This window comes from Orbicella faveolata, unplaced genomic scaffold (assembly GCF_042242905.1).
Source record: "Orbicella faveolata isolate gen_17 unplaced genomic scaffold, um_ofav_v1 contig_1, whole genome shotgun sequence".
Taxonomy (NCBI): Eukaryota; Metazoa; Cnidaria; class Anthozoa; order Scleractinia; family Merulinidae; genus Orbicella; species Orbicella faveolata.
Window position 1 is genome coordinate 29,122,386 of NW_028301536.1, and position 17,615 is coordinate 29,140,000.

General features: G+C 39.3%; 1 protein-coding gene across 1 annotated transcript; it reads left to right on the top strand.

The window, feature by feature from the left end:
- Positions 1–131: 131 nt before the first annotated feature.
- LOC110049343 (vacuolar fusion protein MON1 homolog A-like) lies at positions 132–17,078 on the top strand. Its single transcript, XM_089271078.1, has 17 exons — positions 132–321; positions 1,121–1,449; positions 4,117–4,176; positions 4,418–4,496; positions 4,785–4,871; positions 5,277–5,370; positions 5,839–5,953; positions 7,029–7,096; positions 7,219–7,290; positions 8,079–8,160; positions 8,660–8,753; positions 13,389–13,509; positions 14,082–14,148; positions 14,278–14,389; positions 14,858–14,960; positions 15,139–15,234; positions 15,749–17,078. The coding sequence occupies exons 1-17, from the start codon at positions 236–238 to the stop codon at positions 15,791–15,793; spliced, it is 1,710 nt and encodes a 569-aa protein (XP_089127204.1). The 5' UTR covers positions 132–235; the 3' UTR covers positions 15,794–17,078.
- The last annotated feature ends 537 nt before the right edge of the window (positions 17,079–17,615 follow it).

Here is a 17,615-nt window from a genome sequence, read left to right on the forward strand (position 1 = left end):
CTTAAAACACAAACAAGCAAACGAAGGCCGAGGCGCAAGCGAATGAATAATGACAACCGAAAACGGACTGGACTCTATTAGATAGTTTCCAGATCCTTTTCTGCTGGTGGACGAAGACAGAGCGTGGCTACACAGCACTACCTCGTTCGCATGTACCTGGTAAACATGGCGGAACGAAGGGTGAAGTTGTTGTCGCTGTCTTTAAATCAAATACGATGAAAATTAGGGATGCCAGATGGCAGCTGCGGTTAATTCAAATGCAAGTTTAGAACGTGAGCAACAAGGGCAAGATGTTTTTCAGGGTGCTGAGCCTGGAGCCGGGTATGTTTTGTCATTTCAAGGCTTCTTATTACACAAACACAGTTTTGATTTGAATCCGTGCTTAATGCAAGCTTTAATATTAAGCTTGCTATTATTTATTTAAAGCCTAATTACATTACACTTTTCTAAACTATAAACAATGTCGAAGTGAATGGAAACTCTTTGAAATTAATGGAAAGTGGCAGAATGCAGCGAAAACAAAGTGAAATCTCTGCATCATTTCATTTAATACGCTTAAACCTTAGATTAAGCTCGAGCTTTATTCATATTACGTTAGCACTGTATGTGTATATTTATATATTTGTATATTTGTATAGTCATAGGATGTTTGTGCGGCTAATTTTTATTCGAAAAATGCCAACTGAATTTGAGAGTAAAAAGGTAAGGTGTGCAAGAGGTATTGTCATACACTGCTGGAGCTTATTCTAACAGTGTTGTATGATGTAATGAGGAGTGTAAATAGGATGCTCTTTTATCGTAGGCTGTCACCATGCTAGAATTTTGTAAGGTTGTGCTAAAGTTTGTGCCAACTATTTATACTACTGGGAGGAGAGAAGAATACCCTGGGAGACAGATATTCCCTTTTCTTCCTGCTCAGCAAGAGATGTGTGGGAACCTCTGCTCATAAATTTTCAACTGTTTAATCAGGTTGAATTTCCAAAGGGGGAAGAGGAAGAGAATGGCTTGAACTAAAAAAGCCCTTTGTAAGGATATGTTTTGGAGCGACAATTTGTTATATGATTTGGAAAGACCACTATGTGAATTAACAATGCTATTTTAACACTGCTTGGCTTTACAGATCAGTTGACCATGAACCACTCCTGTATGTGCAGTCTGATGAAGAACTTGATGTTTCTGTGGATGAAATCTGTACTGATCCTGAATCCAGAACATCTGCTCATTCAGATGTAAGCCTAGCTTCTGGACTCATTTCCAATTTAAGCAGTCATGGATCTCCAGAGGGAGCAATATTTGACGTCCCTGGTGGTATGCCCAAAGTTGGAACTCCTGATCAGGATGAAAATTTCCATGAAATTTCTTATACTGTACAGACAGAGGCGACAGGTGATGTGGATGGTCCAGTTGAGATGAAAATGAGTCTACTGAATGTTGAAGATGAACAAGAAGGTAACAGCCTGAGTTTCTATTTTCTCTGTGTACTGTCTATGCCAAAATTACCTAAACAAGAGTTAAATTGCAATAGTCTTATAGTACCACTTAAGTCTGCATTGGGCCCAGTGGTCCATACAGTATGCCCAGAACGTATCACAGTTTCTGTACATTTAGCATGAAGTATTTCTATGCTACTCCCCCTGGATGGGACGCTAGTCCATCAAAGGGTTATCCTCCAGCATTAAATTCACCTGTACTCAGTTATACATGTACTCTTGGGTGGAGAGAGGCACTGTGAGTAAAGTGTTTTGTCCAAGAACACAATCTATTGACTGAACCCAGACTGCTTGATCTGGAGTCCAGCATGCTAACCATTAGGCCACAGAGCCTCTCAGTCTACAAGAAATGACATGTATATATTGTAGGTCAAAATGAAATTCAGGTTAAAATAATTTTAACCTAGTTTGATTCTCAATTTCCTTTGTTTAGAGAATCAAACTAGGTTACAGCGCTCCCAGCTGCGACCATTTTGGTCGCCATGGCGAGTGAAGAAAATATTTGGCGACTAAAATTTGGACGAAAGTTGCCAATTGGTGACCAACAGATTATAAAAGAAACTTACTTGGAAAATTAATCGATGTTTGGTCGAATTATCAAAAGTAAAAACGACGGTATCTCCGGTCTTTCTCCTTCTCGTCATTCTGCTACTCGATACGAATGCGTAAACCCAAAATGAGCGTAAACTGGGAAGAAGCCAAACAAAGCTTGGTAAATCCATACAGGCTTATGGTAGTTTATAGTGGTTATCTCTTGTATAAAGCCAGAAGATGGATGAAGATGTAGACATGTGATTGTGGATGTAGGTTGCATTAGTCTTAAATGAATGACTACTTATCGATACTTAGTGTGATCAAGTCGAAATGATTGAAGGTAAATTTCATTTCACATAGTGCAGCATTTTGATACAAACAGTCTGACTAATTATATGTTACGCAATTAAGGAATGTATGGAAATAGGATTGATCGAGTCAAGTCCAAATAAGCGTAAATCTACCTCAGTTGTTTACGTGGTGGTCGTCTCTGCAGCTCAAAATGGCCAATTTGATCGATTTAAAAGGTTTTGCGTACCACTGGCGATTTGTTACCCGGTCTCAGCTGCTTTGTAATAAATCATTTCTGCTACCAGACATCCGAGTCTCTTCCTTCGCTTTGTCTTGCCCGTTATTACAATCTTTTAATTGGCAAGCGAGTAAACGTAACAATTCGGCAAAGGAAAGTGCTGCAAATGGGCTGCTCGGTGTAGTAGACATTCATGTAACATACACGAAGTGTCCGCCCCTGGATATTACGTTTTTTTTTTTTTTTGGCGACCAAATTTTTTTTTTATGGCAGCCATTTTATGATCGAAGGTCACCGAAAGGCGACTTTTTGAAAAAGTGAGCTTGGAGCGCTGGGTTAAATTCATTTTAACCTGAATTTCATTTTCACCTACAACATATACGTTGTGGTTTAAATTTGATTTTAATTTGATTTTAAGTGTTGAAAAAAAAAATGTTATTTTTGTAATCTAAAAACAAGGGATGTTATTTTCAGCAGCTGTAACTTTACATACATGTAATCTATAAGCAATTCAACACAACCCTGATTTAATAACAAATATGACTGTAATCAGTTGCTCCTGAAAATAACTACCCCTTCACCTGACAAAAGATTTTTTGTTGGAGTTTGGATCCCATCCCAAGATTCACTTTTTTAAATTAGCTTTATACTTTCCAAGAAAAATTCTGGCTTTTGAGATATCCCAGACCCCTTGGAAATTCCAGTGTTTTACAAGTTACATGTATGCATATGTTTTCTGGAACTGACACTCAGCATAATGAACGTCTACAGAATGAGCTACAGTGTATTTCTGACACCAGTCTCTGGAATTGAATACAGTTTAACATCGGTCAACTGGGGTTGCAGTCATTTCTTAAGAATACATGACAGATTGTATATATTCAACATTAGTACATACCACACAAGTGAATAGTGCTTTTCGTGCGCTCTGATTGGTTAACTTGGAGGTGATTAGCAAGTACTTTTCACCTCTGAGCAGCTGGTGTGAGAGATTTTAAAATTTCTGACCACTTGTCACACATAAAATAACGTTTTGGTCCGCTAATTATTCAGCTTGTGTGGTATATACTGAAACAGTTATTCACCTCAGTATCGGTGAAAGTGATGGATATTTACCTCCACTTTGGTGAATAATTATTTACCAAAGTGGAGGTAAATATCCATCACTTTCACCGATACTGAGGTGAATAATTGTTTCAGTATATACCAGACACCAGGTACCAGGTAGTATCCCAAGACTACCTTGACAAATAATAATTAACAATTGTTAATTATTATTTGTCAAGGTAGTCTTGGGATATTTGGTGTTTTTGAAAGCTGGCAGATTCAATAAACAAGCATGGCTCAAGTGCCATATTATTAACTACTTACTAACCTAGCTTGTTTGAACTGTACTGTGGAATATTGGCCCTCTGCCGTTTGTACGGACCTTGCTGTACTGCTCGTCTGTACTGCCACAGCCATAGGCCAATATTCCCTAGTATGGCCCATGCACATAGTAAGAAGTCATTGCATATAGTTAGTAAGAAGCCATTACACATATTTGATATTTGTCATTGTCAGAGGCACGTAAGACAAGAGCTGAGAGTGTACGAGAAATCACCAGAGAGGCATCGGTGGAAGGTGTGTATACAAGAAAAAGATTCGTATCCTGATGGCTGACTTTTGTGTTAAAATTCACACAAACCCTGATGATATGCAAGTTACAGAGCATTCCATGCAGCTTAGTTTGCATCTGTAGTGTCTAGTTTTGATTATGCCTGCCTGTTTGGGTTATGTGTTGAATATGACATTAGATCTAAGTATTGTTATAATGGCTGCTTTCAGCATATTATGCCTTATCATTATTTTATCTTACTTGCAGATGTAAATAATCCTGAATGGACTCGGCACAAGAAGCATGTTTTTGCTTTTAGTGAGGCTGGCAAGCCAATTTACTCTAGGTGAGTCTGAGGAAAGTGAACATTACTTGGATGAACGATGCCTAATTACATTGTCAACTTATTCTTTTTAAATATTTTTTGTGATAATTATTATCTACAGGTAATTATTGTATAACATTACTATGAACTAGTGGGCAGAATTTGCTTTTATATACTGTTTCACCTACAAAAATGATGTTAACCAAAAATTAATGCCCCAGTGAGGGTTGTTAGTCATATGTGTCTGAACTTTATGGTGGTAATCTTAAACTACAGGTAGTAAGGTTGTTTGCTTATTTATATATGCAGGTATGGTAGTGAGGACAAACTGGCGACTCTCATGGGTGTTATGCAAGCTTTAGTTTCTTTTGTCCAGGATGGCAAAAATACAATAAGGTGAGAGTTACTCAATGGGCCAATAACTTACTGTTCCCGTCCCCTTTGGGAGGGGCTGGCTTGATTTGATGGTAACATACATGTAGTATGGTCTGACTTTAAACTTTTCCACTGTCATTTGTTGGCAGTACTATATACAGCATCATTATCTTTATTATTTCGCGGCATACCTGGAAACTAGCTTGCAGCTAAGTGTACTGACCGGTCACGCTAATAAAGCAATTGATTGATTGATCAGCCAAAGGAGTGGCAAATTTCAGCATTCTAGTGTACTTGTCTTATAGTAAGAATTTTGGTTAGGATTATCAAAATGTTGACACTGTCTTTGAAAGTAATAAACTAAGTGCAATCACCATGAATGTGAATGTATTGTTAGCATCCACTGATCTACTTTTACCTTTTTAGGTGTATAATGGCAGGCAGTCATAAATTTGTATTCTTAGTTAGAGGTCATGTTGTTTTAGTGGCTGTGGCATACACACAGGAGTCAGTCACTCAGGTATACTGTTCATTACATGCATTTGTATTTACTAATATTTGATGCATTTATATTTGTATAATTTAATTAGTTGTGTTTCACGTACAAAAGTAGTAATAGCCTTGAGGTGGTAAGACTCCAAACATAGCTGGATGCTAGTGGTTTGCCAAGTAACTACATCTGACTAGACTACTGCAAATACACTGTAGTGTTGTTTCTATCTCCATTTTTAAAGTATTCTTAATGATTTACTCTTGTGTAAACATCTTGTTGGCATTTTATGGATAGCTGCACATCTGCAATGCAACAAAACAGTGTGAGATGCAGTGTCGAGCCCTGTTGTAATGGTTTTATGTGGTATGAGTTATCTCATACATTGCTGTTTAGAGGTATGCGTATCCTTACCAAAATCCTCACTGCCCTCCGAGTAGTTTTCTTTCACAGATTGTTCTAACTCACTGATTGTATCACTTCTTGTTTTTCTCTTAGTTGGTACTACAGTTGTCCTATGTTTATAATCAAATCCTTAGTGTTTTAACTTATACTCAACTAGCAAGAATAATGGAACAACGAAGAAATTATGATCTTAGAAGACTCTTATCAGGTAAGAAATACAGTATTATTAATGTGTTGTGTGTCAGTGCTATTTAGAAAATGGTAAGAGCTGTTTATTATTGTAGAACATTTTCATAGTACTCAGGTTTTTCAACAGCTTTCTTTAGTGCCAGATTTTTATCTGAGATTAGCAGAGGCCAAACGCTTTCCCGCTGTGTGACTTGTTGGGTGCCCCAAAGGTGCCAGCCAGTAGTACATGTAGGTCTGGGGGCTAACTCCAGAGAAATGCTGTTCCCAGAGTCCTTGAGACCAGAGAAACAAACTCTCCTGAAAAAGTCAAATATGTAATAACTAATAACCCTTAGTTGAGAGGGGTAGTGAATTTGACAATTGTATTGTATTGTATTGATTTGTATAATTTGTATTGTATTGTATTGTATTGTATTATTTGTATTGTATTGTATTGTATTGTATTGTATTGTATTGTACAATTTGTATTGCGTTGTATTGTAATGTATTGTATTGTATTGATTCTGTGAAATAAAATGAAGGTGATAATCTTTGTAGTTACATGTAGCTATTATGCTTCAATATATAAGAAGGTTATGAGATGCTTAAGCCAAAAACAGAAAGGAATGCAGTTATATGGTATCAAAGTATCAGACATGGTATGATACAGAACCACACAAAATGTCTGGCCTCCAGCCCCAAACAAAATCCTTGAGTGCTTAGCAATATTGTTTTTTACAAACAGTAGGAAATGTTTGCATAGGAAGAGAACTCATTGCCCTCAGGAGAGAGATTTCATTGTTTGGCAACACTAATATGACCTCAGGGCTTGAAAAAAACTTGAATTCCAGCTTGCCCATCAGACCAGCAGTTCTAAAATTTTGCTTGCCCTGGGCAAGTTTTACTTTACTTTTATTGCGATCTAGTTGGCAGATGACCTGCCTTGGCCCTTGCCCATCAGGCAAGTGAGAATGAAAAATAACTTGCCTGGCAGGAAAATCTACTCCCGGTCGACTGGATGGCCCTTTTTTTGAGCCCTGGTATATGGGCCTTTTTGGTCAGAAAATCAAACGTTAAATTATTAGAACTGATCTTTTGATCATTTGCTCTCACAGGAACAGAGAAATTTATAGATAATTTATTGAATTTAATGGATCATGAACCCAGCTTTCTGTTAGGATCGGTAAGTAAATTACTGTTAGTAGTGACTTACTTTGTTATCTGAAGTTCCTTTGTAACACATGTACAGTTTAGGAGTACATCAAGTAACATAGTGGTTCACATGTTTTCTTTGTTTGCTTTCAGGTAAGGTGTTTACCACTTTCAAGTTCTGTTAGAGAAACCATTGGTCAGAGCATGCTTCAAGCGCGAGTCAAGGTAAAAACGGCAACATCAATATTATTTATTTTGTCCTTTTGTTTTTGGTATATTTATTTATTTATTTATTTATTTATTTACTGTAGTGTTTAACTATTATTGTATTTCTTATTTATTTATTTATTTATTTGTTTAGTGTTTTTTTTTAGTGTTAGTGCGTCTAGTAAATATGCTTGTAACCGTAATTGTCAGTGTAAATAATAAAGAAATTAAAAGATTGTTAAATTTAAAAAAAAAAACATCAATATCAGTTACATGCCAAGTACCAAGTACATGATATAGTAGCCTTATAGCAAAACCCCATAGGATGTAATGGTCTGTTTACCTTTAAACTGTCACGTAACGCTTCGGGAATACGCGCTGCCTTACGGCTCTCAAAAACCGGTTGCGAAGGGACAAATAATTGCGTGATTCGTGAATTTTTGGTGACTCAGTAAAAGTCACGCGAATGTTCGTGAAATAGGATATTGTTCTCCTTTTGAAAATGGTTCTTTCTCTTAATTTTCTACAGGATCTCCAAACCTGTTTAGTTTTAAACCATAATATTTTATATAACTTAATAGTTCAGGTATTTTAAAAAAATATTTTTCCAAAGTAGTAGCAGCGGTACCCCTCAGTATTTGAAAAGTTATTACGTTTTCATCTCGCGTTGATGAGAAACGCAGCCAGTGAAATTTTGTTTGTAAAGATCAACCATTGTTGCAGTACCCCATTGATAACAAACCCTTCCCAAAAATCGTACACGGAGTAATGTAGATTGTTCTTGTTCTACACTGTTCTCTCCTCAGGACCTGGTATTTGCCATTTTAGTTGCTAATAATCAGTTGATCACGTTGATCAGACCAAAGAAGTACAGCCTGCATCCTTCAGGTATGTTTGTACGACGTATAGGTAATTCAGTCACTTTCATTTTTGACAACTGTACGTCTCATTAGTTTGTCATTTTAAGAATCTTTCACAGTAGAAATGATTATTTCCTCCGACGGAATTACTTTTAGTAAACGACTACGAAAAAACATTCTTACAATAGGTAAAGAAAAAACACGCAACTTGAAATGTCTCGGAAATTGTAGCTTTACAGTACAACCTCAGATTAACGAACGAATCTTGTCCCTGTGCTCAGGTTATTTGAAATTTCTAGAGACGTGTACTTTTTTCTATGTTAATGACAAACTTGATTAAAAAATTCCTGGTTATTTAAAGCATATTTTTCCAGCCCTTTCAGGTGAATTACAGTTTATCCGGGGTTACACTGTAATAAGTTATCTTAACCAAAATGTTGCTAGTTCGGTCCATCATTTGTTCTGTGGTAAATTACACGTAGCCTCCCCTTCGAGCCCTTAATCTTTTTTTTCTGCGGTCTCTTCAGATCTTCACCTCATCTTCAACCTAGTCAGTGCGTCCACGTCATTTCAAATTGCGGAGTCCTGGACTCCAATTTGTTTACCGCGCTTTGATAACAGGTGAGTAAATAACATAACAGTGTACAAGTACTTTGGATTAAGTACGAAATCTTGCCTGAGAATCATCCACATCGCCGACTTTTGGCAAGGATGCTAATAAGTACATAGTAGGGACCTTAAGCACCGACGACGACGAGCCCAGAGGACGACGACCGGAAGTCCTCTGGGCTCATATATTCGTGCAATTTTCGACATTGATTTTTATTATAACTATAGGAGAAGAGGATTCAAGATGGCGGACGGACGCTTTGTCACGAGCTCTTGGCTTCTGTTTCTTTTTCTCCTGTTATATATCATCTGCCTCTTCCAGGATAACAGGCATGACCTATTAACCGAATTTCAGCACCGTAAATTATGTGTTATGCCATCCTGTCGACTGAAAGTGGAAAGCTGGACATTCATCCACCGAAGGCCACGAGTCACAGCATGGAAGACTGTTATGAATGTCTTAACACGGGTTAAAAGATCAAAGGCGACCACGGCTTACTACGATAATTCGACCTCGGCTTTCAGACCTATTTTACAACTGCTTCACGATGTGGAAACCAACCCTGGGCCCGCACTGAATTATTCTACAAATGGCGTCGGCAAAACAAATGGCAATGTGAGCATAGCACACCTAAATGTTCGCTCTCTCAAATGCCGAGATCATTACGTCCTTGTAAAAGAAACAGTGTTGGCCAACAGGTTCGATATATTTACTGTGTCCGAAACATGGCTCAACGGCACGGTTCAAGATTTGGAGATCGAAATCCCTGGTTATGTCATCCATCGTCTTGACCGTCAGAATAGCAGAGGCGGCGGCGTCTGTGCCTACGTTTCGCGAAATTTTAAAGTCGAGTACTTGAGTGATATATCATTTACCGCACCATCTGGTTTCCAGCAACTGTGGCTTAAAATCCAGGTCAAGAACACAAGATCGTTTATCGTTTGTACCGCGTATAGACCACCAAATACTCCACTGTCATGTTTTGACTCTGACTTAATTGAAACCTTTATTTATGCTTCGTCGTTTAATGTGCCTATCTACCTGCTTGGAGATATGAATTGTCGTCTTGAGAGAGACGACAATCCCGAGACGAAAGCCTTACTAAATTTTTGCCGCTCCTACAATCTCTCACAACTCATAACTAAGCCAACACGAGTAACGGAAACCACCAGCTCAATTTTGGACGTAATCCTAGCTTCAGATACTAAGCAAGTTCACAATGTTATGGTTCTGGAAAGCTCGATCAGCGACCACGACCTAGTCTACATTACATTAAAACTAAAGAAAGAGCGCTCTAAACCTGTATATATCACTACCAGAAGCTACAAGCATTACAAGGCCGACACATTTCATGATGATATTGCAAAAGCACCGTGGTCAATAGTAGATGTTTTTGATGAGGTCGAGGATAAGCTTCACGTATTCAATCTGCTTTTTTTCTTCTATACTCGACGAACACGCTCCGATTAAAACCTTTAAAGTCCGCGGAAAGCCAAATCCATGTGTAACTGATAACATTCGTGCGCTGATGAAAACAAGAGACGATTGGCGCAAAGAAGCAAGAAAACGAAATGATCCTATGGCTTGGACGGCTTACAGAAACTTAAGACAGGAGGTTAAAAGAGAAATTAAAATTGCTGAACGAGAATTCTTCACAGAACAGATTCAAAGGAACCCAGGCAATACAAACAATATTTGGAAAGCAATCCGCCAAATAATTCCTAGAAAATCCAAATCCCAGCGAATCTTCAGCAAGGACAACAAAACTGTTGCAGATGAGTTTAATCGGTTTTTCGTTTCTGTTGGCCAGAGTTCCGTTGAAAAAATCCAGTCATTGGCTAATGAATGCAACATAACACTCAACCGAAATTTTTTTGTCCCAAGACAATATCCTTCATGCGAGCAGTTTCATTCGAATACCGTAAGCAGTGGCGAGATTGAACGCATAATATCATCAATGCCATCAAACAAAGCCCCAGGGATCGACAAGATTTCTGTTCGTGTTTTGAAGGACTGCCTAAACCCGATTCTTCCAGTAATTACGTCTATTATCAACACTTCTATTGAAACATGCAAATTTCCTACAGCTTGGAAATTAGCTGAAGTGACACCTCTCCATAAAGGTGGAAACCACGAACTGGCAAATAACAACAGACCAATTTCTCTTCTACCAGTTTTATCAAAAGTGTGTGAAAAGGTCGTACATAATCAATTCACTTCTTACTTGCATTTAAACGACAGGTTAACAAAGACCCAAAGCGGCAACAAAAAATGGCACTCAACCGAAACATCTGTCATAGAAACAACCGACACTATTCTTAAAGCGATAGACCAGAAGATGTTGACTTCGGTAGTGTTCTTAGACATGAGTAAGGCATTCGACAGTGTCAACCACGAAACCCTAATTTTGAAGCTGCGAGATGTAGGCGCCTCAGACCCAGTTATCCAGTGGTTTGGTAGCTACCTTAATGATAGACGACAAGTGGTTCGAATCCATTCAACATTGTCAGAGCCCTTGCCCATAGTCTGTGGCGTTCCGCAGGGAAGTATACTGGGACCACTTTTATTTAGCATTTACACAAATGATCTTTCTTCAGCACCACAGAATTGCAGCGTCCAGAGCTATGTGGACGACACTAAGCTAGTTATATCCTTCAAAATGAAAGATACTGTAAACGCCTTTGCTGACTTAAGAGTTGATTTGCATAGAATAGGCCAATGGTGTTCCAACAACCATTTATTGTTGAACCCAAGCAAAACTAAACTCATGGTGTTTGGCAGCAGGCAAATGCATTCCAGACTGGACACTCCCAGCCTCACCTTCATGGGAAGAGAACTCGTACCGGAGCACACCGCTAAAGATCTTGGGGTGATTTTGGACAAGAACCTGACCTATGACGAACACATTACCAAAACTGTCTCCTCCTGTATGTCTTGTCTCGGTCAAATAAGCCGCACAAAGCATGTTTTTGACAAATGCACCCTACTAACTATTATAAATACTTTAGTTTTTAGTAAACTTTTTTATTGTTCGAACGTGTGGGCGAATACATCAAAAAGTAATATAAATAAATTACAAGGTATTCAGAACTTTGCCGCTCGAATTGCGACCAGTACACACAAATATGATCACATCACACCAGTTTTAAAAGAGCTTAAATGGCTACCAGTCGCGACTCAGTTATATTTCAGGAGCGCTATCATGGCCTACAAATGTCTAACATCTCGCGTGCCGGAGTATCTGTCTTCCCAGTTCAGTAAGCGAGGAGAAATAAGCGGACGTGCCACAAGAAGTTCACAAATGCTGAACATTCCTCTTTTTAAGTCTGCCAGTGGTCAGAGAACGTTCTACTACAGAACAGTCAGTATCTGGAACTCCATGGATAGCTCTCTAAAAACTCTCGAGAAAGTATCTGCTTTTAAGTTTTATCTTAAACGTCAACTTATTAAGGATTTTATAGATTCCTAATTCTAGTTAATTAATCTTAATGAATCTTAGAGTTTTTAAGTAATTTTAAATTATTATTGTATTGTCTTTGAAAAGCCTCTAAAGGGAAAGTCAATAAAGTATGTATGTATGTATGTATGTAAAATTTCACCTTACCGCGCTACTGCGCATGCTAGACTTGTCGTCCACGTAAAGCTTAGGACGTCAAAACGTCAGGTTTGCCGTCCGGAGCGAACGTGAGTAAGTGTTAATCTATTGACGCTGTGTTTCAGGCAGAAAATGTATATCAAACTATTGAAATGAAAGTTCGTTATTTATTTAACCTCTTAGCTTTGTATCAACTAGATTTTACGGCGAGTTTGGTGTAGAAATCGTTGGTAATAACCTTATTTTGTCGGCGATTTGTCCGTTGTTGAATTTGCTTATCAGCGAAACTAGGAAATTAAATGAATTCAGAAATTGAAAAATGACTCTGTATTTCATTTCTTCTGGTTCCTATCTACATGTAGGTTTTCGCTTATGTTTTTAGGATAGAACTTATACCGTGAAGGTCGTTTTAGATTATATCGGGCGAAAATTCGGCATCATTCATCTCTTCGAGTGAAAACCTGTTATGTTCTTCGTATGAGAAATCGGGATTTTTCGACATCAATTCCTCACGTAGGACTGAAAATGTGTTGTCATCGATAGAACCGTTTTCGTAGCTCAACAGAAACAGGTCTTGGAGCTCGCGAAAGGAAGCCATGACAAAATTTTTCGATGGTTTTAGGTCCATGTTTACAAGAACTAAGGTCTGTTTACATGTACTCGCACTTGGTTTTCACGCCGTGAACGACGTCCTCGACCCAGTCCTACAACAATTTTACTCGTCGTCGTCGTCCCATTCGTCGTCGGTGCTTAAGGTCCCTAGTAACCAAGTGGGACAACTTATCCATGCGTGGATGCCCCTTCCTCCCCTCTCCTCCCCCAAGAACCCAACACAGTGACCTCAGCCGGCGTTCAAACTCGAACCGCTCGATCAAAAGTCCAACGTACTAACCATTGTAATCATAAGGCTATCGAAAATCCCATAATAACCGTATTTCTATAATATTAACACCTGAGAGATGGACGTATTGGATAGGTTAGCTGAGATGATTTTAGTACCCTGTGATCTCCTAATTTATTGACTGTTTTGTCGTTTTTTTTTTTTTTTCAGTGGATATCTATACGCGCATATTTCCTATCTGGAAGACAACTGTCCAGCTTGTCTGTTGTTACTTTCCACTGATCGTAACGCCTTCTTTGAATTAGCGGAAACAAGGCTGAAAACGCTAGAGGTGAACACTTTTTCAATCTACATGTTGTCTATGTTTACTTTTACATGGTGAAGACTGATGAATGTTGGAAAACAAATTAATAAGGCTTGGGGATTGGGGGGGGGGGGGGTCGTGGGGAAATTATGTTAGAGAAACTAGACGAAAAAGTGTCAAGCGCTATGTCAGGACCTACATATACCTTATGTGGTGTTTATAAGTAGTGAAAAATAAAATTAGTGACTGTCAATAGAAGTGAGCAGTACTAACAACAAGTAAGAGCAGCAACAACACAAACAACAACAACGAACAGGTCCCACCATCACCACCACCACAACAACAGCAACAATTACATCAACAATACAGATTCAAATCAGTATTATTGAACAAATAAGTTCAACAAGTACGAACATCGTGGTGATAATCCAAGTACGTAGTTAAAAGTCTGTTCCGTCTTTTGGCAGCTGTTTTTACAGGACGTTTATGGTCCCAGCAATTAGAAGTTCACAGATAGTGGTCACGTTTACATATCTGATAGGTTATGCCTATTTGCTTTGTTTTTCTCGACTCAGGATGTTTAAAACTGTTTATTTCAGCGTTTGAAAAGATACAGATGTATAGAAGCTATTAATGAGGCTGTAGCGAAAAAGAGTTATAGTACAGGTGACGTTGTGTTTTATCCTCACCGTTCCCTTCGTGTCTTTCTGTTTTTTTTTTCCAGTTTGTAGGTCTGTGTCTGATACCTATTACGAGCTAATTGTACATTTATGCTTCGTTTTTGTTTTTTTGCAGATCAAGTCGGTATTCCAGAACTGTATCATTTTGTTTATAAGTCAAAAAGTACAGCGCAGTACACGTCTCCTGAACTCGAGGCTCCTTATGTTGAACCTGAAGAACAAGACAGGTATGAAAGAAGTAACGACCGAAGGAAGAAAGGAGGGAAGGAAGGAGAGAAGAAAGCAGGGAGGGAGGAGTAGGGGCGGATCCAGAAAATACAGATAGAGGGGCCGAGACACTTTAAGCAGAGCGCAAACAAATCCCGCCCTCCCCCCCCCCCCCCAAAAAAAAAAAAAAAAAATTCAGAAAAGAAAAAATCTGCTCCAAAGACGGCCTGTCAATTTTTTCGAGAGTACAAGAAAACAAGAGGGGCCACGGCCTCCCGAAATCCACCGCTAGGGAGAAAGGGGACAGGGAGGAAGGAAGGAGGTAAAGAAGGACAGAGGAAGGGACTAATGGGAAGAAATAAATGAAAGAAGGAGGGGGAAGGGAGGGACCGGAGGGAGGGAGAAAGGAGAGAGTGGAAACTATGATCAGCATTCAGCGTTTTATCTCCGTAGTTTCTAAAGTAACTATCTGTCTTATTCCTTTCCAGGCTCTTCGGTTTATATCTTTATCTTCATCATCGGATCCACTCAGCTGCCAGGCCTCTGAAAATTTTATGTCACGTGGGCACACGAGAGATGTTGCTGGGATGGGTACGTACAAAGAAATACATTGCAAAATACATGAGTAGTAATTGTCTCAGATGCATAAATGGTAACCCTTCGATGGGAGGGTTGCGATAGCCATAGCCGCTAGCTGCTACAAAAACTGTTATTTACCGCTACATTGTACATGTGCAATCGTTGTTAAACACTGTGTCTCGTTTTGCAGGTTACTTCAGGTTTTGAGTTATACGCTGCCTTCAGTCCGCTTGTCACCAAACCTGACGCCATCAATGCTATCAACAAACTTTTGAGATGGATCAAGGTTTGTGGCCAATGATGTTTTTCTCCTATCTACCTTGTTCAAAGGCTTGCTAGAATCTTATTGTTCCATGGTTGTAAATTCTATTGCTCCACCTCGTAGTAGCCATACTAATTAGCAGTTCAAGTTATTTATTGACTCTAGAGTGCCCCCAGGACAGTGATTTTTGTGTTTATTGTTATCTAAAAGTAGTGCTTAGCTGACACTCCACGGAATAGCACAGTAAAGCTTCGTTGGAAATTTAGCATGCAACTACCGAAACACGGGCAAACGAATATGTGAAAGATCGTATATTTGAACTGCGGAGAAAGATAGGAAGACATCAATGAAATTAAAGCCTGAAAGTAAAAATTCAGGCCTGAACGGGATTCGAATCCTTGACCTCTGCGATACCGATGCAGTGCTCTACCAACTGAGCTATCAAGCCAACTGGGAGCTGGCCACATTGTGAGTTCGTCATGTACCCGTAGATGGTATAGTCTGGTAATTTGGTTATTTTCTCTGTTATTGTTTTTAGCGCGAAGAAGAGCGACTCTTCATTTTAAGCTCACAAGTATTCTAAGGATCCTATCATTCTGGGATATGGAGTCAGTTCTGTCTTCGGAGCGTCAGAGGAAGGCTGGGTCTACCCACGCTGCTTTTCAAGCCTCGCAGAAGCAAGACCGCTGATGGTCTAAAACCCAGAAATGATATTCAGCTGGATAAATTATAGTTATTTTCAAGATTATTTTGATTTAATAATGAAACCGTCTCTGCAGAATGGAAATCCAGATGTAAAGAACAGTAAGAAATAAAATTTCACCGTCGACTGGAGTCTCAGTGTCTGCAGTAGCCTGTGATGCATCAAGACTCAGCTGTTAAAATCCCGGCTGAACACTCGTCATTTTGCCAAATTGCGGTCGAACAAACCAGTACAAGAGAAACAAAATAACTTCGTCGTGATAATCTACATCATTAACTTCACAGAGTAAGAGGTTCGCTCGCTAACGCTAACCTGCGAGTTGCTTCTTTTGTGGGTTGTTCAACGAGAGGCGCAAGTCAAGGAAAACAAATGACAGCGCGGGGGCCATTTTCTCGAATTTCTTCGCTTCTCGCTCGGCGAACCTCGATGGACTGGGAATTAGTATGTGCGTGTGCTGGTTCATCGTTTAAAAAGAATAGAAACTGAAAGGTAAAAACAGAGGCGCTTTCCACTCGACCAGAAATTCCAGTTTGCATTTCCGGAAATTTCCAGTCACAAATGGAACGGCATTTCCCGGAATTTCAGGAAAAGAGAACAACCTCGCGAGGTATACCTTGCCAAGTTCCTAGGCCTCAAAATTGCCCCGAGGTCAGTCATTTCTAGGCACGTGGTCCGGGGCGAAAGTTCGTTTCGAATGCGTAACCGAAATCAATTGACCGTGAAGGTCTGGGAGAAAGCCGTACAGGAACAAGGCAAAGGTATACCCAAATTTTCGAAAATTCCCTTTCTATTTGATTTTCCTCCCGGAAGTTTCGGTTGAATGGTTCGCATTTCGAAAATTCATAATTCTCGGATTTTCCGGCATTTTAGTATCATTTGTCTTTCTTTCGAAAGTCCCAGAATTTCTGGTTGAATGGAAAGCGCCCCAAGTGAGAGATGTCGACCTTCTCACGTTTTGAGAGGTCAGAGTACAGTGCACTGCTGGTTGTCAATTCTACTGTGTGAAATGCTGTACATAGTGTACAGAGCTGTTTTCATAGTTCTTGCCCATCTTATACCAGTACAAAATTTTAAATAGGTACAGATGAAACCTTAGCTTGAAAGAAGCGGAAGATTTGTAACAATTATACACTACGATGATGAAATTAAAAAGGCGTTCTCAGGCTTTGTTGTTTGTTTTGAAGAAAACAACCACACCGACAAAAATAATCGTATTTTTTATCATTAAGTTCAACAGTTAACCCGCTCCTGCTTTCTGTTGAGTGATTGCAGTCCCCCCCTCCCCGGCGCTTAGGGATGATCAGAAATGAAGCCCCATTGATGTGATCGCATGTACCCGGGATAAACACCCCCACCCCCTGCCAAGGCAGCTTTATTAAGCGTTTATATTTATTAAGACAAGTTGTCCCTTGTTGGGCTAATCAAATTTGACCCCGTGAATATTCATCACCCTTGTTGGATATTCAAACGCGCAGTTATGCCTGTTTCTTTGAGTTGAATTTTCCAAAGAAACAAGTAAAAAGCTAGGTCGGGCAGGGTAACCCGAGGGGGAGAGGAACGGGAGTGTTGCAGGTACCAGAGACCATATAAACGGGTCCTAACCGTTTTATTACGTTACTGTCGACTCGGCAGAAATCATGCGCACTTTAACCGTCCATGCACGTGCTTCAAGGCTTCCTTCTATGATGTTCCTACGTTTTGA